The following is a 27,319-nucleotide window of genomic DNA, read 5'->3' as shown; positions in this document are numbered from 1 at the left end:
GGCCTGTGAGGCTGGGCTGCGAAAACATGCAGCACTTCTGCGTCTGTCACAGATTCTCCTCCTCTCTGATCTATCGACAATTGAGGCATCAAATTTTCAAATGGACAGAAAGACCCGGTTCATCATCCATGGCTTCATAGACAAAGGAGATGAGAGCTGGGTGACAGACATGTGCAAGGTAGGAGCCAGCTCTGATCCCTGTGGCCAGCTGACGCCAACACTTCTGCTAACATCTCTGCCTCACTTTATGCACTCAAGAAATCTTTACATATTAGGTAACTTTATGCAATTAAAATGCTTCTCTTCACAAAAATTAAAATGCCTTTCCATGTTTCTGCACTACATCTGCACCCTGAAGCAACCACATTTGCTATCAGAAAAATACTCCTACTATCTGATTTCTGGTTAAACCAAGGCCTGATGTTTTCTGCTTCCATTTTTACTGAGGGTATTTTGTATCCCATAAACGAGGGACTATAGGTGTTTTTTCGTTCAAATTTTTCCCATATCCCTGAGAGGCTGACATGTGTTGCTGTGACCATTTAACTGATCCCAGCACTTTGGGAGGCCGAGGTGGGTGGCTCACTTGAGGTCAGGAGTTTGAGACCAGCCTGGCGTACATGGTGAAACCTTATCTCTACTAACAATACAAAAATCAGCCTGGCGTGATGGCAGGCTCTTACAGTCCCAGCTACTCGGGAGGCTGAGGCAGGAAAATCGCTTGAACCCGGGAGGCAAAGTTTGCAGTGAGCCAATATTGTGCTACTACACTCCAGCCTGGGCAACAGAGTGAGACTCCATCTCAAAAAAAAAAAAAAAGGAAAAAGAAAAAGAAAAAAAAGAAAACTAAGATTAAGTTACTACAATGATAGAATAGAAAGTGTCACCTACATGTAATATAGGTCGGAAGGAGAGCAACAGAAGAATACACACATGTGCACACACACACATACATACATGGACATGTGTGTACAACTTGTGCATACACACACAAACACACACACACATGTGCATGCAATATACCACAATATGCCATCATCCTTTCTCTTTATGTGGAGACTGGTTCACTTGATTTTTCTGTCACCTAAGAATTTACCCCAGGAGCCTGCCTTCCACACATACATTAATAACACCAACCAGTAATGTCAAAAGGAAAAATTACAAACCCAGAAAATTAAAGTCATTCTGCACTTGGCCTTGGTTTAACAGGCATTTCACTCTTGGCACCTTTCCTGTCCTATCATTAATAAGCATCTTATTGATACAGTTTATACTCCAAATTCTCCAGGCTTGTGAAAGTTTCCTTAGGATTGCTTGAAAATGAAAGTCCTGGCCAAGCGCAGTGGCTCATGCCTGTAATCCCAGCACTTTGAGAGGCTGAGGTGGGTGGATCACCTGAGGTCAGGAGTTCGAGACCAGCCTAGCCAACATGGTGAAACACTGCCTCTACTAAAAATACAAAAATTAGCCAGGCGTGGTTGCAGGCGCTTGTAGTCCCAGCTACTCGGGAGGCTGAGGCAGGAGAATCACTTAAACTAGGAGGTGAAGGTTGCAGTGAGCTGAGATGGTGCCACTGCACTCCAGCCTGGGTGACAGAGTGAGACTCTGTCTTAAAAAAAAAAAAAGAAAGAAAAGAAAAGAAAAGTCCTGAGGAGAAAACTCCCACTATCTCTGTGCATGTGATCACACATATTAGTATACTATATGTGGAATGATTCCAAGTGGATTTTAAATTTATAGTACCATTTTAAATTCAAGCTGGTAATATGTACTGCCTGGCAGAACTCCTAAAGATATATCAGCTCCTTCGACATCCAGGAAGACATTTTCCTTCCAGAATTCTTCAATCTCTTTTAAATCAGTACAGTTCTATTTTTCAAATATCTACATGTGTCTACTCCATGAAGTACTGTGTCATTGTGACTATAAACATAGTGAAGTTTTTCTCTCACTTTCCAGCTCAGTGAATGCCCAGCAGCCTGGGGCATCGCCAAGAGCCTGAAAGGACCTATCACAGGCAAATCCGCAAGGTCATTTAGACACTGGCCACCGGAGATTGCACCTAAGACTTTTCCTTTTCAAAATAGGACTCTTTTCATGATGCAATTGTTTTTCCCTTACTAACCAACATTACTAAATTTGGTTGAAGGAAACCAGAGAGTGGCCAGCTTCCAATTAATCTGTAAGCTGGAGGGGGAATCAGTTTGCCTTTCTCATAACGTTCACCCTGAAGGATAACGCCTAATTACCAACAAGATTCCCTAACAGAGTCTAGTTTATCTCATGCCCTAGCTAGGAGAAGAAAGCAGTGGCCATTTCTGAGCCCTGGCTGGATAAGGTTTCCCCTGCTCCCATTATCTCCCCAACCCCGCTATCTCCCCAACACCAGAACCTGTTTGAGGTGGAGGAGGTGAACTGCATCTGCGTGGACTGGAAGACGGGCTCCCAAAACACCTACCCACAGGCTGCCAACAACGTGCGAGTGGTGGGCGCCCAGGTGGCCCAGATGCTCGACATCCTCTTGGTGAGTCAGCAGGATGGGCTATGTGAGGAGGGAAGCAGTGCCTGCTGGTCTCTGTTTGGTAGAGATGCAGCTGAGCATTATGGATTAAAGAAGGAGAAAGAATTGATATCCAGACCTTACTTCTAAAACTCTGAAATTTGCCTTCATAATGACATGCCAGTGGAAGCAAAAATAAGAATTGCTAACACTTAGAAAGTGGTTTTTTAAAAATCCTCTTCAATTTACAGATAAAGAAACTGAGGCCCAGAAACTTTAACCAGTTTGCTCCCAAAGTCATAAAGCAAATGAATAGAAGAGCTGCCTTTTGATCCAAACCATCTAGCTTTAGAATTCACCCACAACACCAGGTGGGCTCTGTTTGGGGTGAAACACAGCATGGCCAGAGACAGCCACAGAGAGCCAACGGATAGTACGTGCAATTAGCATGTACCAACTCTACTGGCCTGGTGGTGTGGGTGCTATTGATGTTGGGGAATTCCTTCTGCCACAATCATTTCACTTATTTCTTCCTATACTGTTTCATTATAGCTGACTCCTTCAGTCTTTAATTCTTTAAGTTGCTAATCCTTTGTGACTATTTTCTATACCAGGTAATGACTACAGCCATTTCTGTCTTATAGTTAAAGGGTCTACAAAAGAATCAACTTCTGCCCTCTTGCAGAAATCAAAACCCATGGTATTTGTACAAGAAGTATGGTAGACCAATAAATGAAGTGCCTTTGGGTGAATGTCTCTGAGATTAACATGTGCAAATACCTCATAGCTCTATTTGATTTGCTTGTTCACCAGTATTTTTGGAGCACAATGTCAGGAGTATGTGAGGAAGTAAAGAAGACACATGAGGTCCCAGACCATCAAGGAGCTTGCAGTGAAGACTTGCAATGCCAGTAGAGTGTGATCTATTAGTGGGTTCTGATGGGGAGAGTAGGAGCTTTACAGGAACACATAGAAGGCAGCTAATCCACACTGATGGGGAGGGGAAAGGGATTAAGGAGGTCTCCCAAGGAAGAGATGTCTAAATTGAGAGCTGAAGGCTAGTCTGTTGATGTTAGCTGGCAAGTGCTTGGGGGATAGACAACAACAGGAAGAGAAGAACAAACCAGGCCCAGAGGTGAGAGGCTATGATGTATTCGAGGGTCTGAAAGTTCACCAAGGGGTTTGGCTGAAGGGTCCAGAAAAGTAGATGATGAGTTAGGAAAGCTCTGAGGCCTTCAGAATGAGTTTGGGCTTGATCCTGAAGGCAATGAGAGGCATGGAAGATTTTCAGCAGAGGAGTAATATCTATTAGACTGGCATTTTAGAAAAACCACAGCAAAAAAATGTCCTGAAAATACAATCTTCCCTCTCCAGACAGAGTATAGCTACCCCCCTTCCAAAGTTCACCTCATCGGCCACAGCCTGGGAGCCCACGTGGCTGGAAAGGCAGGCAGCAAGACTCCAGGCCTAAGCAGGATCACAGGTAAGGCCCCAGAGGCAGGGCCCCAGTTTTGTCCCCAGAAACCCCAGAATGAGGTCTCAAGAATGCAGCCCAGTTCAGAACTCCCCTGAAGGAGAGTTCACTGCCCCCCTTGGCTGTGATAGAGCTGCTTGGAGCCTGCACAGAACATTTTAGGGAGTCCCCAAGAAGCTCATGCGCCACCTTCACGGCAAGGGAAGGGTGATTTTGTTCCTCTTTGCTTCTTCCACCTCTGTCCTAGCCCCTCCTTTCTGAGTCCTGGTTTTCTGGTGGTGTCGGTCTCTCAACAGGACTGGGCACCCAGGAAAATGCAGAGTGAGACCAGTATGAACATGAGCAAAACATAATCAAGGAGGGTCTGTATTGCCAATTCTTTCTCCCTTTTCTTTGAAATCAAGGGCAGAATAGAACCTTAAAAGTGTTTCCCACTCTTCTACTAGTAGAAGAAACCCAGTTGCCATTATGGCCAAAAGCATTCTTTTAACCCCATCAAAGCATTTGAATTATAACAGCAACAAGATATATCTACATAATATGATGGTGATAATAATAATAATGCTACTATAATTATTATGATAAGCATAGATTAAGTGCCTGCTTATCCCAAATACTGCACAAAATGTTTTATATTTTCTTATATAATTCTCAGAACTGAAGAAAAGGGCTCAGGGATGCAAATAACTTGCCCAAAGCCACACAGCTCATCAGTGGGACAACTGAGATCCAGACCTGGTTTTGCTGATGTTTGGCTCAAGCAACTCTTTACAAGAAATCTCTCTTCTATTTGCAGCTGGCAACTACATTCACGTTCCTATTTTATCAGCTGCTCTAACGAAGCCTTCAAAAACTATTAACAAATCCAAGATCCCTACTAAGAAGGAAATTTGTCAAAAACAATAATTATTAATATCTTACTTATACACTCATGACTATACACCAGGCATTGTGCTAAGTGCTACATATTAACTCATTTAATCTATAACAACCATATCAAATAGATGCCATTATCACCGCATTTTGTAAAATGAAGAACCTGAAGCACAAAAAGGTAGAGTGACATGCTCAAGGTCATGCATCTTGCCCCAAAAGCAGCTGAGTAGGAATTTGGAGCCAGGCAACCTAGACCCAGAACCTGTGTTCTTAACTATGATACCACATTGCTTCACCCTTTCTTTCTACAAACTTGGGGAGAGAAAGGATGTTGAAGAAAGATACACAAGTAAATGGGAGACTCTGGTGGGGAAAAAATCCTTGCCTAAACAAAATCTAAATTTCTTTGCTCGTTTGTCCTCCTCCATCCACGCCACTGGGAACCCTTTTGCAATGAGCCACATTCAGACTCTATGTCCTCATATTTAGCACCCAAGGCCATGGCACTGCATAACTCCAGGGCGTGGTACCCCTTGAGTTGGGCAGTGCATAGCCTGGGCAGCTGTACACCTTGGTGCTGCTGACATCTGCAGTCAGGTCTATTGTTCTGCAGTGCTGATCATCTCTTTTAGGGTTGGATCCTGTAGAAGCAAGTTTCGAGAGTACTCCTGAAGAGGTGCGACTTGATCCCTCTGATGCTGACTTTGTTGATGTGATTCACACGGATGCAGCTCCCCTGATCCCATTCTTGGGTGAGACCTACGATGCTTCAGCTGTGAGCATGCACAACTGTGTTTTAACCATGAAAGTCCTGCATGACAAAAAGCTCATTGTTGTTCTAAACATTTCAGGTTTTGGAACGAACCAACAGATGGGTCATCTTGACTTCTTCCCCAATGGAGGAGAGAGCATGCCGGGATGCAAGAAGAATGCCCTGTCTCAGATCGTGGATCTAGATGGAATCTGGGCAGGTAAAGTCGTGGTGGGGTGAAGGGAGCAGGGCAGGTTCTTTCCTGGAGTGACCAATACCTTTCTGTAGCAAATCTTAAGAATAAAAATGAAACTGTCTTTAAAAATATACAATTCCCTCTTCTGGGGGTTATTTCAGAAAAAGTGTAGCTACATAGTATTTGTTATATCTCAGCTTTACTGCTTTTGTGCTTCCTTAAAACATTGCTGTGGATGTCCTGGCGTGTACAAGCAACAAAGAATTATAAAACTGTCACTTAAAGCTGTGACTCCAACAATCAATTTGTAGTTACCTAATAGAGAAAGGAAATACCATAAAAGCAAACATTCTGACTGTAACTAAGAGACTTTTGCTACAAATTCTCTCTTGGGAGTCAGTGATAAGGTTCAAAATGATGTAATCAGCTTCCTTTCAGTAGCTAGAATGAGAATATTCCCAGTGGTTTCCACAGCAAGCCTATTTGCACAATGAGAGCCATTGCTCACCCATGTTGAGTAGGAATAAGGAGCAATCACAGTTAAGGAAGGTGAGATGGGAGACTGCTATTGGACATGGTTTATTCTTTATTGTTGATTTAGCACACTTGGGAAGAAAGGGCATCCTGCAGACACAGCTCTGACTCTGTATCTAATGAGGCCAAAAGGACAATGGACAGGTGAAGTTTTCATCCAGGCTTGTCATGTGGCACCACACGGAGAAAACCCTTAGTAGTCTGACCAAATGTAATGAGTAAAGATTTTTATTGAATTTCATCAAAATGGCTTGGCATATATGGATGCCATCAAAGCAGATACTAAGAATGAGGACAGGCCAGGTGTGATGGCTCATGCCTATAATCCCAGCACTTTGGGAGGCCGAGGCAGGCAGATCACTTGAGGTCAGGAGTTTGAGACCAGCTTGGCCAACATAGTAAAACCCTGTCTCTACTAAAAATACAAAAATTAGCCAGGCGTGGTGGTGTGTGCCTGCAATCCCAGCTACTCGAGAGGCTGAGTCAGGAGAATCACTTGAACCCAGGAGGCAAAGGTTGCAGTGAGCCGAGACCATGCCATTGCACCACAGCCTGGGCAACAACAGTGAAACTCCATCTCAAAAATAAAATAAAATAAAATAAAATAAAATAAAATAATAAAATAAAAGAATGAGGACATATGCAGTTTGTCTTTCACAGCCTCATAAGGGTTTGCGTGCATAGGGCAGCCGAAACTCTTCATCAGTAATGGCCCAGCAAGCTCAGGCCAGGTCTGGAAGGTATAATGTAACATTTGTCACTTGGCAGGAGTTGCAGGGAGCCAAGAAAGGTTGCAAGGAAAATCAAGACGCTATAAGAGTGATGCTCATTCAAAGCCACCTAAAGTTATCCAGCCCTTGTTTTTATTTGTATAACTGCCGCATGGAGATGTCCTCGCATTGGCTTGATCATATCACATCTGGTCATGTCTTTGAGGACCTCCAGCATGGTGCCTGGGACATGAGATGGCACAAAGGTTAAAGGGATTTGCTCAAGACCAGATGGGTATGGGTCTAATTACCAGCTTTCCCACCTATTAGCTCAACTGTAAATCTGAGGCTATACTCCGTAGTTCTTTCTGTAAAATAGGGATGAGATGATAATGTATAAATAGGGATGATAAGGTACCCACCTCCTAGGAAGACTGAGGATTACATGGACAAGGCATGTAAAGTGATCAGAACGTTGCCTGGTATGCAGAAAGCACCCTCTATATGTTAATTGTCATTGTTGTGGCTGAATTTTGGATTTATCTTAAGTTTCTGAAAATACGGTCGTACTTTGGAACCATCCCATTTGGACAGAGAGGCAGAGAAGCTGTTCCAGCACCCAACTACCTGTTCAGACTTCCTTATTTGTTTTCCCAGGAACCCGGGACTTTGTGGCTTGCAATCACCTAAGAAGCTACAAGTATTACTTGGAAAGCATCCTCCACCCTGATGGGTTTGCTGCATACCCCTGCGCTTCCTACAAGTCCTTTGAGTCTGTAAGCTATCATCCTGCCTCGAGCAACGGGCATCACCCCTCCGTGGGACTGCTGTCCTGCTGTGTTTGGGATTTGCAGTGCCTTCTCACTACGTTTTTTGCATTGTCCCTCAGAGTTCATGGTCCTGTGGAGTGGAAGAGAAAAAAAGTAAACGACTTTAGGCAGGAGGTGGCTAAAATTTTAGATTAGATGAGTCATGTGGCAGAGGAAAACTGGGAAATCAGAGAGAAAGAGCAGTCAATTCAATGATATAGAGAGGCTTCCTGCAGGAGGCGACCTCTGAATCTGGCTTAAAAATGATACAGTTTAGAAAACACAGGAATGCACATTTCTGGCAAGGGCAGAGCGAGAGTAGAGGAATGTATAGAGAATAATTCACACCACAGAGAAAGCAAGGTGGATGCTGGAGTCCTATATGCCAGGCTGGCAATAAGGGGAGAGATGGAAGAATGACAGGCTAGAGCCTGCCTATTCCGGCTCACAAGAGCCAGCATGAGTATCCCTTCCCAACTCCACATTCAGAGACATCATGTTGGTAGCCTGAAATTGGCCACAGTTAGAGTATTTACACCACTGAAATTGGTAAGCACTGCAATCCAGGGTTTTTGTCCCAGAGAATTGGCTGCTTATCATTCACCACCTCCACTCAGCAGAAGGTATAATTGATCTAACCTAGGTCCTGGGCATCAGTATTTTTTTTTTTTTTTTTTTTTGAGACAGAGTCTCGCTGTCGCCCAGGCCGGAGTGCAGTGGCGCGATCTCGGCTCACTGAAGGCTCCGCCCCCCGGGGTTCACGCCATTCTCCTGCCTCAGCCTCCCGAGTAGCTGGGACTACAGGTGCCCGCCATCTCGCCCGGCTAATTTTTTGTATTTTTAGTAAAGACGGGGTTTCACTGTGTTAGCCAGGATGGTCTCGATCTCCTGACCTCGTGATCCACCCGCCTCGGCCTCGCAAAGTGCTGGGATTACAGACCTGAGCCACTGTGCCCGGCCGGGCATCAGTATTTTTTAAAGCTCCTCAAATAATTCTAATGTGTTGTGCCTAAAAGTTGGGAACCCTGATCCAGATGAAGGTAATTTCGAGATCATCTGCTCCAACCCCTTTGTTGTCACAAAGGAGAACGCTTAGGCTGTAGGAAAATTGAGTGTCTGCTCCCTCAGATGTATCAACCATACAAACACAAATTCTCCTTACAGTCCCATCTATCTCTTCTCAACAGGACAAGTGCTTCCCGTGTCCAGATCAAGGATGCCCACAGATGGGTCACTATGCTGATAAATTTGCTGGCAGGACAAGTGAAGAGCAGCAGAAATTCTTCTTGAACACAGGAGAGGCTAGCAATTTTGCTCGTAAGTTGCACTTTGACTACCTGCTCATGTAAAGAAAATATATAGTTTCTGTTACAAATGAGGGGCTTGCTTTCAACCTGAAATATTTGTGGGTACATTTTAATTATCTTAGAAATGGACACATTCACCCAAACTATTGCAATTACAAGTCAACTGAGGATTTAGAAAGAGTGTGCATTTCTTCCATTCTATTTCTGTGGCATGAAATGACAGCAAGCAAATAGTATAATTAATGGAACGAGGCCAATTTGCACATCCTTTTGACCAGCTACCCTGAATTTTTACCACTCCACAGTTCATTGTTTCTTTTCTTTTTAAGGCCGCATCAGACACACCTTTTCTCTTCATTCAGCAAAGATGTAATTGGTACCAGCTCTTTGCTGGGCTGTGTCCCTTAAGAAGCCCAACTCCATTCTCTGCTTTCCCCTCTGTCTGTGCATCCCTGATGCCCAGGGGCTGCCTCGCTGGTGGAGTGCAGGCGGGAATCAGGGGGAAGGATGGTTTCTCTCTAAAACCTGCTGAATGGACTAAGACACAGGGTAGAGACTGGGCATGTTTGGGCCACTTTGTACCAACCTGCCCCATGACAGTTCCATAGGAGGTGATCCAGTAAAGACAGAGGTTATATATTCATATAAATATATAACACATCTTACATAGTTTTTAAAGTCAGATTTATTGAGGTAAATTTATATTTGGCAAAATGCACGCTTTTTAGCATACACTTCTATGAGTTTGGACAAATGAATAGTTGTGTAACCACCTCCAAATCAAGATACAGAACATTTCTATCACCATAGATATCACTCTGTATATTTTTTTGTAAGAAGACATTGATTAATCAATCCTTCCACTGATGTTGTGATGCATGGAATACTTGCCAATATTTCAACAACAAATTAAACACTCAAAAACCATGTATTCATTCCTCGATCAACATTTACTTATGGGCCACAGACTATGCTAGACACTGAGGATGTGGGGACGAACAAGGCACTCCTCTCATGAAATTAATAATCCAGCCAAAGACAGAAACTGGGCAAGCAACTACAAGCATGTTGGGCTTGGTAGCTGTTGCCGTGACATTATGGGACAGAGAACCTGGCCCTGACCAGAAAGAGGGTCAGGGTCAAGGTCTCTGAAGATATGAAAGATCAATAGGAGTTAGGCAAGAATCATGTGTGTGTATATTAATGTACATCTGTGCACATGTGTGGGTGTATGCATGCATGTGTGAGTGTGTTTATGTGTGTATGTACCTTTGTGTGTATGCACGTGTTTATATATGTATGTATATGTGTGTCTGTATGTTTATGTATATGTGCGTGCATGTGTATGTGTGTGTATTTGTATGTGGGTGTCTATGTATATGTGTGTGGTTATATGTGTGTAGGTGTGTGTGTGCACATACACATGCATGTTTGCGTAGATGTATTTGTGTGTGCACATGAACATGCATATGTTGTGTATATGTATTTGTGTATGTGCACACACATGCATGTTTCTGTATATGTATTTTGTGTGTGCTCATGCATATGTTTGTGTATATGTATTTCTGTGTGTGCACACGCATGCATATGTTTGTGTATATGTATTTGTATTTGTGTGTGTGTGTGCATGCAGGCCCTGGGACAGCACTTCAGGTAGGAGCCTAAGCGACAACTGCTCGTGCACCTACTCTGTGCTAGAGACTGCCCAGGGCCTGGGGAGCAGAGAGGAAACACAGTCCCCCTCCTCGAGGTGCTTGCCAGGCTGCACTCCCGAGCTACCTTCCCAAATGTGGAGACAAGCTCCTATTCCCTCTCTCTTCACCTTACCTCACTGTACTGCCATTCTGGGGCAGAGCTGGCCAACAGAACTTTCTGCAATGAGGGGCATATTCTGTGTAGCCATTAGCCTCATGTGGCAATTTAACATTTGCAATACAGCTAATGAGTTTGAGAAACTAAATTTTTAATTGTATTTAATTTGGATTTAAATGTAAGCAGCCACATATGGCTGGTGACCTCCTCACTGGGCAATGCAGTTCTAGAGGGGGATACTGCTAAATACATACTTCTCCTTAAGGCCTTGTTTGATTTGTAGATTAAAAAATAGAATTTCTTATACTTTGGCTGGGCGTGGTGGCTCACGCCTGTATTCCCAGCACTTTGGGAGGCTGACATGGGCGGATCACTTGAGGTCAGGAGTTGGAGACCAGCCTGAATAACATGGCGAAACTCTGTCTCTACTAAAAATACAAAAATTAGCCAGGCATAATGGTGTGTGCCTGTAGTCCCAGCTACTAGGGAGGCTGAGGCAGGAGAATTACTTGAACCTGGGAGGCGGAGGTGGCAGTGAGCTAAGATTGCACCACTGCACTCCAGCCTGGGTGACAGAATGAGACCCCATCTCAAAAAATAATAATAATAATTTTTAAAAAGGAATTTCTTATGCTTTGATGCCTCAGAGTAAGAGAAGGAGACAAGTCTGGGATGTAGGCTACCTATTTTGTATGTGAATAAATTGAACTCTTCCATCTCCTGTGCAGGCTGGAGATATGGGGTTTCCATCACACTGTCTGGAAGAACAGCCACTGGTCAGATCAAAGTTGCTTTGTTTGGAAATAAGGGAAACACTCACCAGTACAGTATCTTCAGGTAATTTCCTATTTTAACACTACGTCTCATTTGATGATATACACAGCCTTCAAACCACGCACTTAATTTGAACACTTATCATCTCTTTATATGTCAATGGTTTTTAATTACAGTCATGCAACATGTAACAACATTTTAGTTGATGGACCACATACACAACAGTTGCTCTATAAGCTTGTAATACCATATTTTTACTGTACTTTTTCTATGTTTGGGTGTTTAGATACACAGATACTTACCATTGTGTTCCAATCATCTACAGAACTCAATGCAGTAACATGTAGTACAGGTTTGTAACCTAGGAGCAATAGGCTGTACCATACAGCCTAGGTATGTAGTAGGCTGTGCCATCTCCGTTTGTGTGAGTACATGCTATGATGTCCACACAATGATTAAATCACCTAAGGACACATTTCTCAGAACATATCTCCATTGTTAAGTAATGCAGGACTATATTACTTTATGTACTGAAGTTAATTGCAGACTTCTGCTAACAATTTTTCTTTTCTGTTATAAACCTAGGCATTTCATCCTCTCTCTCTCTTTTTTTTTTTTTTTTTTTTTTTTGAGAAAGAATCTTGCTCTGTCACCCAGGCTGGAGTGCAGTGGCACAACCTTGGCTCACTGCAACCTCCGCCTCCCAGGTTCAAGAAATTCTCATGCCTCAGCCTCCTAAGTAGCTGAGATTACAGGCATGTGCCACCACACCTGGCTGATTTTTGTATTTTTAGTAGAGACAGGGATGGGGGTTTGCCATGTTGGCCAGGCTGGTCTCGAACTTCTGACCTCAGGTGATCCACCCACCTCGGCCTCTCAAAGTGCTGGGATTACAGGCGTGAGCCACCATGCCCTGCCTCTTTCTCTCTTAATAGATGTTTTTTTAAACATAAATCTAATATTACTTCAGATGTCCTGTTTTCTGATTAGTACAATAACACATGCTTATTGTGCCATACTATGTGGCTAATTTGTTACTGTATAAATAATTCTTCCAAAACATATAAAATGATATGCAGGAATTCTATTTTATTTTCTATTAGAAAGCTTTAAGGAAAAATTAACTTGAGTTTTAAAAACCATAGTTTGAGGTGCTAGCATATAACTGGCTTTTCCATTTCTCCATCCTTTATTTGGAAATTAATTCAGAAAAATAATCCTGTTAATCTAGAATAGAAAACAGCAGCATGGCGTCGTATTGTAATTAGAACTCATTTCCATGAACAGGGATGTTTACGTTTCTCTATTTCAAGGGGGATTCTCAAACCAGGCTCAACCCATTCCTATGAGTTTGATGCAAAGCTGGATGTTGGAACAATTGAGAAAGTCAAGTTTCTTTGGAATAACAATGTGATAAATCCAACCCTCCCCAAAGTGGGTGCTGTCAAGATCACTGTGCAAAAGAGAGAAGAGAAGACAGTGTATGTATCTTTGCTGGCTGGTGTCTAAAAATGTTTGCAGAGATTCATGTTATAATGAAAACCCACCCCAGAAAGTTATGTGTAGTTAAGCAAGAAAAGCCAAGAAAATTTACCCATTTGTGGCCCCTTCTCCCCAAACAAGCAACTGACAAAGAGCATAAAATGTTTCTGTTGGGTGCACCTCGTTGGGTGTTCTCAGCACTGCCTGTGGGAATACAGAAGATAAGGCTGCACTTTCAAGGTAAAATGAGAAAACATAAAAAAGAGAACAAGAAATCCTTTCTGAAGGGTACAAGTTTATAAGTATGGGTGAGTGAATAGCTATACTTGAAAGAGGAGAAGACCAATCACATTTCAGGATAATAAAATGGAAAATAAATCAGTTTTAGGAAAAGACCGAAAATTTTATATAGGACAAGAAAGCACTGGGATTGCAATACTTGTGAGATCCTGACCTGTGGCCTCCCTGGCTTTGGGCCTGAATAAGCACAGGGCCATGGGTAGGAAAAAGGGACAGCTGGAGGAAATTTGGTGTGGTGACCTGAGAGGGCAGAGCGACTGTCTCTCAAACCTCAGACCCCAAGTCTGGCCAGTAGAACATGTGGCTTTGTGGGAAGGAGATCCTGGGCTCTCAGCCACCGATGGTCTTGAAGTTTGGGGTTAGGTGGAGTCACCGAGTTCAGGTCCCAGAGATTGTCCCTCCCCCAGGTGGGGAGGGTGGGGTGGCAGCGTAGAATGGGGGCTGACTCCACATCTGGGTCTCCTCGAACTGGATGACCCAGTGACGTTATCCCGATCCCCACGAGGCAAGGAGAACAAAGAGGCTGGCCCTGCCACGTGGTCGGTGGAACCAAGAGGCCTTATAAGCTAGAGCATGGTACACAGGAGGCTGGGCCGGGCTGGTCGGGAGCCCTGTGCAGGCTGGAGGTGCAACCAAATCCTTTCCTCCCTGACCCCGTCAGAGGATACTCAGCCTCTAAAATTCAGCTCCCCAAGGCCCCATTAGCAAGCATCCCATGGCCTGGATCCTGGGACTGTGTAGTTAAAAACATGTCAGGTGGTGGCATCGTTGGAATCTTAAAAATGAGAGGTGTTCCCAGGAGATAACTTGCTCACAGGTAAGACATACGAGGCCAAATCAGCCAGGGCATTGCATCTTCCAGGTTTCCTGAGGAAAGGCTGACGCTTTCTGAACTTTCTGCAAATGGAACAGAACTTACTTAAGGCTGCACCTGAGGCCCTGTGCCCATCAGCTGTCACCTGCATTCCAGTGGCTGAGTGCAGCTCCCCTCGCTGTCTGCTCCAGAAAGACTCTTTCTTAAGAGCAGCTGGATATAAGACACCAGGTTTTTTAAACAGAGGAAAGTCAAAACCAGCTTCAAATCTCTCAAACTAGTTTGGGGAGTAAAAACATTGAATTAGTTGAATTACTCAAACATTTTCCTGTTATGAAAATGGCCAGTAACATTTAATAATAATAATGATAATAATAATAATAATAATAATAAAGAAGCTAAAGAAAATCAAGATTTTGGTCCAAGCTCTTCTCAGAATCCCCTCACATTTTTTAGTCACCTCATTGGGATTTCAATTCCTACTAAGGAAGCTGCCGACTAGGATTCCTTCCAATGACACAGTATCCAAAGAGAAAGGCAGCCTTCCCCCTCTTTATTTCTCCCTGTCCTCCTCTCTTTCTTTATTAAGTACCTTTGGTAAATGTACCCTTGCAAATGACTTTATTAAGTACCTATTGTATGGCCTGGCAAATAGTAAGGGATGCAAAGACAGAGCCTACACTCAAGGAGCTTACAGTTTAGCTGTTGAGAAAAATCAGACTTATACAGGAAAGGTCAAAAGACCAAATAAAGAACTCCCAGCAGAGGCTCAGAGAGACAGTGGCCAAGGAGGAAAGCAGAGGGCCCTGGGGAGGCTGTGATGGAAGGAAGGGCAGCTCTCAGGATGAGGCAGAGAGTAGGAGGGAGGAAGGGCACAGGGGCAGGGCAATAGGTTCAGGTGCATGAGGGGCGACAGGGCCCAAGTGCAGGGAATATGATCGGAGGCCTCTGGTGCCAGGTTAGGGCTTCTTGGAGGAAAAAAATGAAACACAGAAGACAAGATGGGAAGGGCCAAGGAACACAAGTGAAGAAATGGGGCAAAGCTTCCAAGCTCACAGGTGGCTAGGCCTGAGAGAACCACAATAATAACTGCTTACATCTGCATTGTTTTGTGTTAATTATAAGACTTTTTACATTTACCGTCGTGGGATGTTACGTTCTTATCATGGAACTCTCAACAGTCATGGCAGGGAGCCCTCTTCTACAAATGAAGGGGGCTGCCTTTCTCTCTCTCTCTCTTTTTTTTTTTTTTCTGAGATGGAGTCTCGCTCTGTTGCCCAGGCTGGAGTACAGTGGCAAGATCTCAGCTCACTGCAACCTCCACCTCCTGGGTTCAAGAGATTCTTGTGCCTCAGCCTCCCAAGTAGCTGGGATTACAGGCATGCACCACCACGCCTGGCTAATTTTTGTATTTTTAGTAGAGATGGGGTCTCACCATGTTGGCCAGGCTGGTCTCAAACTCCCGGCCTCAAGTGATCCACCTGCCTCGCCCTCCCAAAAGTGTGGGGATTACAGGCATGAGCCACCACACCAGGCCTTGCCTTTCTCTTTTGATACTGTGTCATTGGAGGGAATCCTAGTGGGCAGGTCCTTTAGTTGGAATTAATACCCCAATAAGGTTATTAAAAAATATGAGGGGATTCTGAGAAAAGCTTGGACCAAAATCTTGATTTTCTTTAGCTTCCCAGTTATTACATCCTTCCTCAGAGTCCTCAGATAACTAGCTCCGAAGCACTCAAATGTGGGAGGGCAAGGTCATGAGGAACTCCAGGGAGGAACGCCAGGTCCCCTGACTCCAGAGCTGGAAGACAAGGTCAAGGAAGGCTTGACGTGTGATCCTACCATGGAAAATACAGCCTCTGGCATCAGATGGACCTGTTTTTGCATCTTTGTTATTCTGCTGATTAATGGAGAGCTCTCTGTGCCTCAGTTTCCTCTCCTGTAATGTAGAACTAATCATCAGACCCCCTCACACATGTGTGGTGAGGATGAAGTTTGCATAAGTGAAATAAGCAGCATAATTGGCTGCAGATGAGAAGGGCTCAGGGCGTGTTGGCCACTGTCCCCTTCCGAGAGTGACTGGAGGACAGCATCCCTCTGTAAGCCAGGCTGCTGGGCCTATGGAGGCCGCCAGGCGCCTGCGGGGACAAGGGAGTGAGAGTCCCTGCCTTCGGAGGCCACCGTTCTGTGTGACACTCCAGAACCACAGCAGACCTTGTCCTAGAGCCTCCAGGCAGCAAGCGCTGCAGGCGCTGGTTACAGCTCCAGCCCTAGTGGCCCCTCGTGCCTCCTGAATCACTCATCAACTGTGACCTGGGCTTAACCCCTTAAGAAAAAAAAAAACCCACTCGGTTTTGCTAAGGTGACCCAAACGCTTACAAAACTTCCTTTTCTCCCCAGGTACAACTTCTGTAGCGAAGACACGGTGCGGGAAGACACGCTGCTCACTCTCATGCCCTGCTAAGCTACCGGGGCGACCTGGCTGCTGCGTTCACACCGATAAAATCCACTGGTGCATCTGTATGCTCTGAGTCTATCTCCTGCCGCGGCCGCCTCCCGGGGATACATTTGGGAATGGAACGTTTGCAAATGTCCCGAGCACGTCCCCATACCTGGGTTTCTCCCCATTAACTTTGGGTCACACAGTTTCCCTGGCTCCTGTGCCTGGGTCGACTGTCTTCTCCGTGCCTGAGCTGGTGGCGATGGACTGAACTCCGGAGCCTCAGCTCGGGGATACCAGCCTTTAGCCCCGCGCCTCATTTCACAGGGAGGAAACTGAGGCCCAGAGGGGCAGGCAGCTGTTCAAACTCACAGAGTGACCCGCTGTCCCCGACAGGTCGGAGGGCCGGGCCCCGGACCCCTCTTTCACCGACCCTCCCTGACTCACCGAGACCACCCCGAGGGATCGCGGCAGGCCCGGGAGGACGAGCCTCTCTAAGGAGGTAGCTTTGAGGGTGAGGGGACCCCTTGTTGGCCCTGGCTCTTGGGGAGGTGCGCAGAGGCGGGCACAGGTGCAGGGCGCTCTCGGGCTTCCGTCCCGCTCCCGTGGGTAGGGGATGCCTCGCGGACACCTCTGCACAGAGCGGCGCGGAGGCGGGGCCCAGGACGGGACCTGCCGAAAGGGGCTTTTCCGTCAGCCAATCGGCTGGGGCCCCGAGGAGCCCCCAGCCAGTCTGGCGTCCCCATGGGCCCAACCCACAGAGACCTGGGAGGAGCTGGCGTTCTTTCAGGAGGCCTTTCCGCCCTGCGGTGTCCCAAGTCACGACTTCCCCCAGGGAGTCTCTCCGTGGTTCACCAAGCCCCGAATCCCACCCCGGCAGTCCTGGTGCCGACTTCTGTTTCTTTTTTTTTCCTTTCCTTTTCTTTTTTTTTTTTGAGACGGAGTCTCGCTCTGTCGCCCAGGCTGGAGTGCAGTGGCGCGATCTCGGCTCACTCCAAGCTCCGCCTCCCGGGTTCACGCCATTCTCCTGCTTCAGCCTCCGGAGTAGCTGGGACTACAGGCACCCGCCACCACGCCCGGCTAATTTTTTGTATTTTTAGTAGAGACGGGGTTTCACCGTGTTAGCCAGGATGGTCTCGATCTCCTGACCTTGTGATCCGCCCGCCTTGGCCTCCCAAAGTGCTGGGATTACAGGCGTGAGCCACCGCGCCCAGCCACCGACTTCTGTTTCTAACCTGTGTGGCCACGTCGAGCTATCATTGAACTTAAGACGTGAATGCGAGTGGGCTTCGATTGTCTCTCCAAAGCAAGGTCGTAGCGAGGATCAAAAGAGCGACCTTAGGAAGGGGCCTCACAGGACAGGGTGCAAGGCGAGTGCTCGGTAAACCGCAGTGATGATGAGGGTGACAAAGACGGCGGCGGCCAGGGACACCCACCCCTTGGGTGGTGGCACCAAGTGGGAGACAACCGAACCCTCTGGTTCTCTGTCAGTTTCAGCAGCATCCGCGGTGAACCCACACCCCAAGCAAAGAGCTCAATCAATGGAATGTAGATTCGCCACTTATCAAACACCAGCTCTGTACCCACCCCTGTGCCAGGCATTGGCAGGAGAGGAAATCAGAAGACATGCTGCCCTCAGGCAGTGCTCGTTGTTAGGGAGGCTGCCCCTGAAAAAGCACTGTGATGCTGCCTGCTAGGCACAAAAAGCAAGGTAGGTCCCAGGCCAGGGAATTTCAGAAGAGGGAAGGAGCAAGATGAGAAGGCTCCACAGAGAAGGTTGTTACAGGCCCAGGCTTGAAGGAAGATGTCCTACCAAGACTGCAGGCTGGGAGGCCAGCTAGGAGGAGGCGGCATCTGCCAACACCCAGAAGTGATAAGGACCATCTGAGGGTAGTGATTGGAACCAAGGTATAAGGGAGGGGGTGTGGCTGGTTGGCCATGGGTGAGAGCCCTGCTCTCTGGTCAAGGACAGTCTGTCTCACCATGCTTCCCAGACTGACAGCTATGGGTGATGACTTGGGAAAAACAATTTTAAAATAGGAAGGAAACTGAGAAGAGAGAAACTGGAGAGAGGAAGCCAGCTGGGGAGGCTCCCCAAGGCTGTTGGCCACGTCCATAAGCACTCGGCCGAGGCACTGCTCTGAACCTTGGAGTGACCTGTGGTGACCTGGGTCCCAGTTGCAGGGGCAGAGATGGTTGGATCTCCAGGGGCAGGGGAAGCAGCAGATGGAGACCCGAGCTGGAACGGGGCCAGGCCCCTATTCACTCCTCCCACATTCCCTTCCTGGAACCTATGTCCTTTTATCAGTTATGCAGCTGGAAAAATCCCCAGGAAGGTAAAGAACAGCAGGTTCCAAGATCACCAGTGTGAACTTTGACTACTGATCAGTGTGGGTGTCTACAGTCCACTCTCTGATGCCACTGGGGAGTCCAAGCTCAGCCCCACAGATCCACAGCCCTTACACCCTGACTTGAGGAGATGTGGATCCAGGGCTCTCTGGGGTAGGCCTGCCCTGTCTTTATGGCCCTGACCAAATCTGATCAGGTTTCTAGATTTAAGGGGTTGTATGAGGCCAGCTTGACTGGACTATTCTATTTGTTTTTTAAGTAACAAAAGTGGCACATTGTTCAGAATGCACATGGATAGAGTCTTTGGGGCAATGAAAATATGGCATATTAACATTGACTTTATTAACATAAAGCTTAGATGGACATCCAGTCTTGTTGGAAGCAATGAAAAAGGGCACTGAGCTAGCATTCAGGATTCTAGTCAAGCCAGGTGACCCTGGACAAGGGGTTTCCACCTCTCTGGACCATAGCTTTCTCATGGGTAAAATGAATGCAACATTTGAGCCCTGCCTTTCTCATGTTGTCTTAAGGGTCTAACTTACAGGGATGTCCAACCATTTGGCTTCCCTGGGCCACATTGCAAGGATTGTCTTGGGCCACACATAAAATATACTAATGCTAGCTGATGAGCTAAAAATAAAAATAAAATAAAAATTTAAAAACTTGCAAAAAATCTCCTAATGTTTTAAGAAAGTTTACGAATTTGTGTTGGGCTGCATTCAAAGCCGACATGGGCTGCATGCAGCCCATGGGCTGTGGGTTGTACAAGCTTGGGTTCTAACAGAATCAGCATCACCATGGGAACGTAAGGCTCTAGCCTTAAGTCAGTGTGCTATAAGGCGAGCAAGACCATCTAAGGAGTGTGGTCACAGTCTGGCCGCACACCCCAAAGTTACCCGAAGGCTGTAGGCATGCAGAGCTTTGGGGTCCCTGCTAGGTAGCAATGCTTATTAAGGTTTGCTCCATGCCACCCAATCCACACCCTGCATACAACTCCAAGTTGCACGAAACCAAAACACAATCAAGACATGCCCGTTGTTCTCCATCCTGGCTGCAAACCAGAGTCACCTGGGAGAAAAAAAAAAAAAAAAAAAAAAGAACAGAGCAATCCCAGGCCCCACCCTAACCAATTAAAGGGTAATCATAAGCCACAGGCCTCTTTAAAAATCCACAGGTGATTCCCATGTGCAGCTAGGTGAGAGCCTGCCCTGATATAGGAGTATTTAACTCCCAGGGCTCCTGGGCAGACTCTCTCTGAGAAATTACTATGTTTCCATTTTGATGATAATCTATTTTTACCAGTTATAGAAATAAATCTTCCTTTTTGTTGTGATAATTTGTAGCAGAACTTTTGTTTCCTGAGCTGAGGCTTAATACAACGAAGTCAATAGGAATATTCCAGGGGGTTGTGAGAGTTTTTTTTTTTTTGAGATGGAGTTTTGCTCTTGTTGCCCAGGCTAGAGTGCAGTGGCATGATCTCAGCTGACTGCAACCTCTGCCTCCCAGGTTCAAGCGATTCTCATGCCTCAGCCTCCCGAGGAGTTGGGATTACAGGCACGCACCATCATACCCGGCTAATTTTTGTATTTTTAGTAGAGATGGGGGTTCACCATGTTGGTCAGGCTGGTCACGAACTCCCGACCTCAGGCGATCCACCCACCTCAGCCTCCCAAAGTGTCGGGATTACAGGCGTGAGCCACCGCATCCAGCCCATGAGAGTTTTTTTTTTTTTTTTTTTTTTTGTAGAAAGAATAGAGTTCACTTATTTACTGGCATCTGAAAAATCTTGGAGAGTATGATCTGGAACTGAAAATGTGGAAGAGATATCCAATGTCACAGGCTTTGCGAGCAGAGAGAGTTTGACCTGGGACCTGAAATAAAGGCAGAAATGTGCTGGCAGGGAGCCCTGGCAATGGAGGAGAAACGAAGCTGGGAGACCTGGGAGCAGGGGTGGAGGTGTGGAAACATCCCTGGCATGGGGAACCCCGGGTGCAAAAGCTCAGAAGAGGGGAAAAGCAGGTTCAGAACTGTGAGTGTTGACTGTTTGTGTCCTTCTAGGTAGGCAATTATCAGCTGGGAAGGGATCAAGGGTGTTGGCAGAAATTAGGCTGGGCAGAGGTCATATGGGAGCTCTTAGTTTGCTGGGGCAGCCATAACAAAGAAGCACAAGCTGAGGGGCTTAAATAATAGAAATATATTGTCTCCCACCAGTTCTGGAGGCTGGAAGTCCAAGGTGAAGGTGTCAGTAGAGTTAGTTCCTTCTGAGGGCTATGAGGGAGAACCTGTTCCAGGCCTCTTCCACAGCTTCTGATGGTTTGCTGGCCACTTATTGGCAATCTCTGCCTTCATGTTCACAGGATGTATGTGTCTCTGTGTTCAAATTTCCCCTTTATATAAGAATGTCAATCATATTGACTTAGGGCTTACCCTAATGACCCCATTTTAACTTTATTAGCTCTGTAAAGATCCTATCTCCTAATAAGGTCATGTTCTGAAGTACTGGGGGTTAGGATTCTAACATATCTTTTTGTGGGGCCTGTATTCAGCCCATATCAATGTCCATCTGCTATGGTTTAAATATTTGTGTCCCTCCAAAATTCATGTCAAAACTTAATCCCCATTGTGACAGTATTAAGAGGTAGGGCCTTTTGGGAAATGTTTAAATCATGAAGGCTCCACCTTTGTGAATGTCCTTATAAAAGAGGCTCCAGAGAGCTGCGTGATCCTTCCATCTCATCTTCCATGAGTTCATCATTTGTTGTCCCCTTTTACCATGTGAGGATACAGCAAGAAGGCAGCATTTTGGAAGCTGAGAGCATCCCACATCTGACACTGAATCTGCTGGTGCCTTAATCTTGGACTTCCCAGCCTCCAGAACTGTGAGAAATAAATTTCTGTTCTTTATAAATGACATGGTCTTGGGTATTTTATTATAGCAGCACAAATGGACTAAAATATCACCCTTGCATACCTAGTTTTGGTGCTTGGACTCCACCTAAATTCTTACCCCTCTCCACAGAGTTATTCTCTTTAAATAAAGCCCAAATTACATGATAGCTCTCCTCACCTGCCTTTTCTTCTTAGCGTTTTTGATCATTTGTAATTATATATGTATTTATAGGTAACCATTGTCTGTGCCCCATGCGACCCTCAGTCCATGAAGGCAGGAATGGAGGATGTTTTGCTCACTGTTGTGCCTTCAAGGCTGGAAGAGCTCTAGCACATTGTAGCCATGTGAAAATGAGTGTGAATGAGTGAACCGACATGTGAATAATGCATCTGAAGACAGTGAGGAACCACCCACAGGATTCAAGCTGAGAAGGACTTTAGGAAATGGGGGAGGCTGACCTGGAGGGAGATGGCCTAGAAAGAGGTGATGCTAGCCCCAGGAGGGGAAGGGCACTGGGAATGAAGGGAGGGGACCAGGCATGGTGGCTCATGCCTATAATACCACACTTTAGGAGGCCGAGGCAGGAGGATTGCTTGAGCTCAGGAGTTCAAGACTAGCCTGGGCAACATGGTGAAACTCCATCTCTACAAAAAATACAAAAATTAGTTGGGAGTGGTGGTGCATGACTGTAGTCTTATCTACTCAGGAGGCTGAGCTGGGGAGATCTCTTGATCCTGGGCGGTGGAGGATGCAGACAGCCGAGATTGCACTACTGCACTCCAGCCTGGGTGTTGGAGTGAGACCCTGTCTCGAAAAAAAAGAAAGTGTTAAGGGGAGGGACAAATAGGTTTCAACAGGCCTCAAGGACAAGCAAAGGAGGACCAAAACCACCCCCATCCCCTGGGCAGCTGCTGTGCCAGCTGGCAGGGCTCACTCAGACCCTGACCCTCCCACCTGCCAACCATGTGGTCAGCAAATGAGTTTTCCCACAGGTGCTGACCTTCGCTTCCTACTGGTGACTGTGGCAGGGGTACCCAGCCCTCTTTGGACAGCAGCTTGGTGCAAGGACAATGTTCCTTGATGAGCCTAGATTCCATCTATTTCACAGATCAACAAACTGACCTGCAGGAGGAGAGACAATAGCACCATAGTAGCAGAGGAAACCCAGAGGTCAAGTCCCTTCTCTTCCATTCACCCTCACACTAAGCCCTTTAACCTTTCTGGGCCTCTGTTGTCTCAGCTGTAAAACAGGAATTAAATAAGACTCTCTTTCTTGAATGTTTTACAACTCTAAGAACTTGGATTTGATCACTGCCATTTATCTGAGGACAGCTTCTAAACCACCACCACCTGATTCCTTTCCCATTCTCAGCTCTCTCCCATGGCCCTTCACATCTGCCCTTGGGACTATATGCCCCAGATGTGTTTGCTCAGTTTACTCCTCATTACCTTGGGCATTGTTACCTCTTGGGTGATTTCTTATCCCCTTTAGAAAGGGGGTTTAAGGGATGTGCTCCTTCAGGGTGACTGTTGCTTGAATAGAAAAGCAACATCCTTTCTCTAGGTTGCAGTTTCCAAACTTTCTTGTGGGGTCCCAGATTTGAAAACAACCTTGGAGGAAGATCCCGTAAGTCAACCCTTACCTGCTGCTTGACTTCTGCCAACCTCTGCTCATGTTGTCATGTCATTCAAGTGGGGCAGAGAGCTCATTCCCCACCAACAAAACTCCATTCTATTTTCCAATGAGTCTAAGCTCTGGAAAGTTTTTCCTTACACTGAGCAAATCTGCCTCAGTGAGTCCTTCCAGAGCAGGGGTGACTGTGATCTGACTTGGCACTCAGAACAGAGTCTGAATAAAGCATACCAGGAAATAACAATAATTGCCTCTTGCCTAAAGGAACTGCAACCTCCCTGTTTTTTTCTAGCTCTGCTCTCTGGGATGGATGTTGACCAGATGATACGCCACTGGCCACTCAGTGAGAAGTTTTCTTTGACGATTCATGGCTAGAGCCAGGTGAGGATGATGATGGGACCCACAGATTATCTGAAAGTGCCTTAACTAAACCTCACCAAAGGCTACGAGCAAGCCACAGAATGGGTTGGCTACTGCATGGGTGGCTAAACCAAAAATCAAAGAACTACACAATCCAAAACCCTCTGTCTTTCCTAAGAAAGACAGAAATCCTTGTTAGGAATATAGAGTCAGGAAAGGAAGGTGCCTAGCTAGTCCCCTAAAATGGACCACAGGCCTCTGAACAACTGCAATCATTCTCTCTCAGGGGGAGTCCAGTGCCCAGCTGCACCTGTCAGAGCCTTAGAAAGAAATACTCCAACCTCTTCCTTCCACCATCCCACCTGCTGATACCTCCCATTGGCTGAACCCAATCAGAAAGCCAAGGGCCAAGTAGCCCAGGGAGGAAGCCCATAGAGGCAGTCTCAGGGCACAGAGCAGAGAGGAAGAAGAAGGGAGACTACATCTGGGGACACAGATAGGATCAGCTCATCACCAACCTAATGAACCATTAACATTTTTTGTTGTTGTTTTTTTGTTTTTTGTTTGTTTGTTTGTTTGCTAGAGACAGGGTCTCCCTATGTTGCCCAGGTTGGACTTAACTCTTGGGTTCAAGTGATCTTCCTGCCTCCTTAGCCTCCCGAGTAGCTGGGACTACAGGCACCACATCTGGCTAAAATGAGTCATTAACTTTTAATTCCCCATGTTCACATCTGGCAAGTATTTACTGATTACCTACTATCTGGCAGGTGCTGTGCTAGGCTGTCACGACATAGCAATGACTACACAGGACTTGACTCTTTTGTCAAGACAAGACCTAAACAAATTGTCATGGAAATGTCATTATCAATTGGGATACTTTCTATGAAAGCAAAGATAAGGAACATGACAAGAGATGTTAAGGAAGGTCTGCTTTCAATTTGAGGATTGAAAGAGGCTTCTTTGTAAGCTGGACCCTGAGGGATGACTTTAATTTAGGCAGGCAAAGGGGAGAGTGTCAGGAAGAGGAAATAGAATGTGGAAAGACCCTGAGATGAGCACTTTCAAGAGACCACCTGGAGTTTAGTGAGCAAGGGAGAGACACAGGTGAGGCCAGGGAGGAAGAGAAGGTCCAGAGAACACCACACTCTAAAGGCCACTGTAAGGAGTTTGGATGTTTTCCCAAAAGCTACCGGCACCCACTGGTCCCATGTCATGAGCCTAGGGCTTCATTCAGCTTCATGTTGTCATTCCAGGCTCCTTAGTGGGGTCACTTATGCACATCAGTGTCAGGCCTTAGACCTAACCTCCTCTCTCAGCTGCCGAACACCTCCAGGGGCAGCGGGTGGTGACATCAGGCTTTGGATTTGCTGAGACATAGGTGACCCCATTCAAGTTTCATCATCACTACAGATTCCAGAAGACTTTTTTTCTTCTTTTTCAATTTATTTCATTTATTTATTTTTTTATTTTATTGGAGACAGAGTCTCACTCTGTTGCCCAGGCTAGAGTGCAGTGGTGTGATCTCAGCTTATTGCAACGTCTGCCTCCCGGGTTCAAGCGACTCTCATGCCTCAGCCTCCCTAGTAGCTGGAACTACAGGCATGCGCCACCACGCCCGGCTAATTTTTATATTTTTAGTAGAGACGGGGTTTCACCATGTTGGCCAGGCAGGTCTCGAACTCCTGGCCTCATGTGATCTGCCCACCTTGCTGGGATTACAGGCGTGAGCCACCACACCCAGCCAGAAACCTTGACTTTTCTAAAGCCCATTTGAGATAAGAAAGTTCGTTCTTGGCTTCCCTCAGCTCCACACTCCTCCAGCCTTAGAATTCTCAGAAGAGAGTTTCAAAAAAAAACTATTTTTCTGACATGAAACCCTCAGGAAATTGCTGGCAACCTCGTGCTTCTGGGATTGATCAGAGGCCAGGGGTGGAATGGGAAGCAGCTAGAGCTCCCATCCAGCTGCTGGTGGGAATTACGCTGGTGTAACCACTTTGGGAAGCTGTCTGGCAGCATCTCCTGAAGCTGAACACACTCCAGGAGCCTCACAATACTCCTAGGCATAAACCCGAGAGAAATGAGTGCATATGTCTGCCAAAAGACCTGCACTAGACTAGAATGTCCTTAGCAATAGCATTCTTAATAGTCCCAAACTGGAGAATTCAGATGTCCACCAACAGCAGAATGGATAAACAAATTGTGCTGTATTCTTACAGAAATATTTCAATACCACACAGCAATAAAAAATAATTACTGATACATGTAACAACGTGAATGAATCTCAAAAATGTCTTGTGGGGGAGAAAAGCAAGACGCTAAAGAGTACATACTGTATCATTCCATTTATATGACATTCTAGAGCAGACAAAATGAACCTATGATGATGGAAATCAGAGTATTGTTACAAGGGTGGTGATGGTGGTAGAAAGATCTGGCTGCTGGAAATGGTTTTTTTGTGTGTGTGTGAGATGGAGTCTCTCTGTCGCCCAGGCTGGAGTGCAGTGGCGCAATCACAGCTCACTGCAAGCTCCACCTCCCGGGTTCACGCCACTCTCCTGCCTCAGCCTCCTGAGTAGCTGGGAATACAGGTGCCCGCCACCATGCCCGGCTAATTTTTTGTATTTTTAGTAGAGATGGCGTTTCACCATGTTAGCCAGGCTGGTCTCGATCTCCTGACCTCGTGATCCACCCACCTCGGCCTCCCAAAGTGCTAGGATTATAGGCGTGAGCCACCAGGCCCAGCCTGGAAATGTTTTATATCTTGATCTGGGGAACATACATAGGAGTATATAAAACTATACTTACATTTTCTTTTTTCTTTCTTTTTTTTTTTTGAGATGGAGTCTTGCTCTGTTGCCCAGGCTGGAGTGCAGTGACGTGATCTTGGCTCACTGCAAGCTCCTCCTCCCGGGTTCACGCCATTCTCCTGCCTCAGCCTCCCGAGTAGCTGGGACTACAGGCACCCACCACCACACCTGGATAATTTTTTTTTTGCATTTTTAGTAGAGACGGGGTTTCACCGTGTTAGCCAGGATGGTCTCGATCTCCTGACCTCATGATCCGCCCGCCTCGGCCTCCCAAAGTGCTGGGATTACAGGCTTAAGCCACCGCGCCCAGCCTGTATTACATTTTCGACTTAAGATGTATGCACTTTGGTGTATCTAAATTACGCACCCATTTAAAACATGGCAGGATGGCACCTGGTTATTCACCCAGGTTCTTCTGTAGCAGTGAAGAAAAGAAAATATCTCCCCTTCTTATCTCCAGGTCAAGGTACAGTCTGTGCAGCTCAGAAATACTTTTAAGAC

At 46.1% G+C, this 27,319-nt stretch overlaps 1 protein-coding gene across 3 annotated transcripts in view; it reads left to right on the top strand.

Moving 5' to 3' along the window:
* Positions 1-16,862, top strand: part of LOC100582085 (inactive pancreatic lipase-related protein 1) — a 31,405-nt gene extending 14,543 nt beyond the window's left edge. For all 3 annotated transcript variants that reach the window (XM_003254993.2, XM_003254991.2, XM_003254992.2), the window contains 10 exons: positions 53-178; positions 2,390-2,524; positions 3,875-3,983; positions 5,483-5,602; positions 5,702-5,821; positions 7,699-7,817; positions 9,038-9,167; positions 11,698-11,806; positions 13,057-13,224; positions 16,740-16,862. In XM_003254993.2, the coding sequence (XP_003255041.2) occupies positions 53-178; positions 2,390-2,524; positions 3,875-3,983; positions 5,483-5,602; positions 5,702-5,821; positions 7,699-7,817; positions 9,038-9,167; positions 11,698-11,806; positions 13,057-13,224; positions 16,740-16,803 (1,200 nt within the window). In that variant the 3' untranslated portion in view covers positions 16,804-16,862. The remainder of the gene's footprint in view (positions 1-52; positions 179-2,389; positions 2,525-3,874; positions 3,984-5,482; positions 5,603-5,701; positions 5,822-7,698; positions 7,818-9,037; positions 9,168-11,697; positions 11,807-13,056; positions 13,225-16,739) is intronic.
* The last annotated feature ends 10,457 nt before the right edge of the window (positions 16,863-27,319 follow it).

This window comes from Nomascus leucogenys, chromosome 3, assembly GCF_006542625.1.
Source record: "Nomascus leucogenys isolate Asia chromosome 3, Asia_NLE_v1, whole genome shotgun sequence".
In the NCBI taxonomy this organism is placed as follows: domain Eukaryota; kingdom Metazoa; phylum Chordata; class Mammalia; order Primates; family Hylobatidae; genus Nomascus; species Nomascus leucogenys.
The sequence above is the reverse complement of the archived record's forward strand: the minus strand, read 5'-3'. Positions and strand labels throughout refer to the sequence as shown.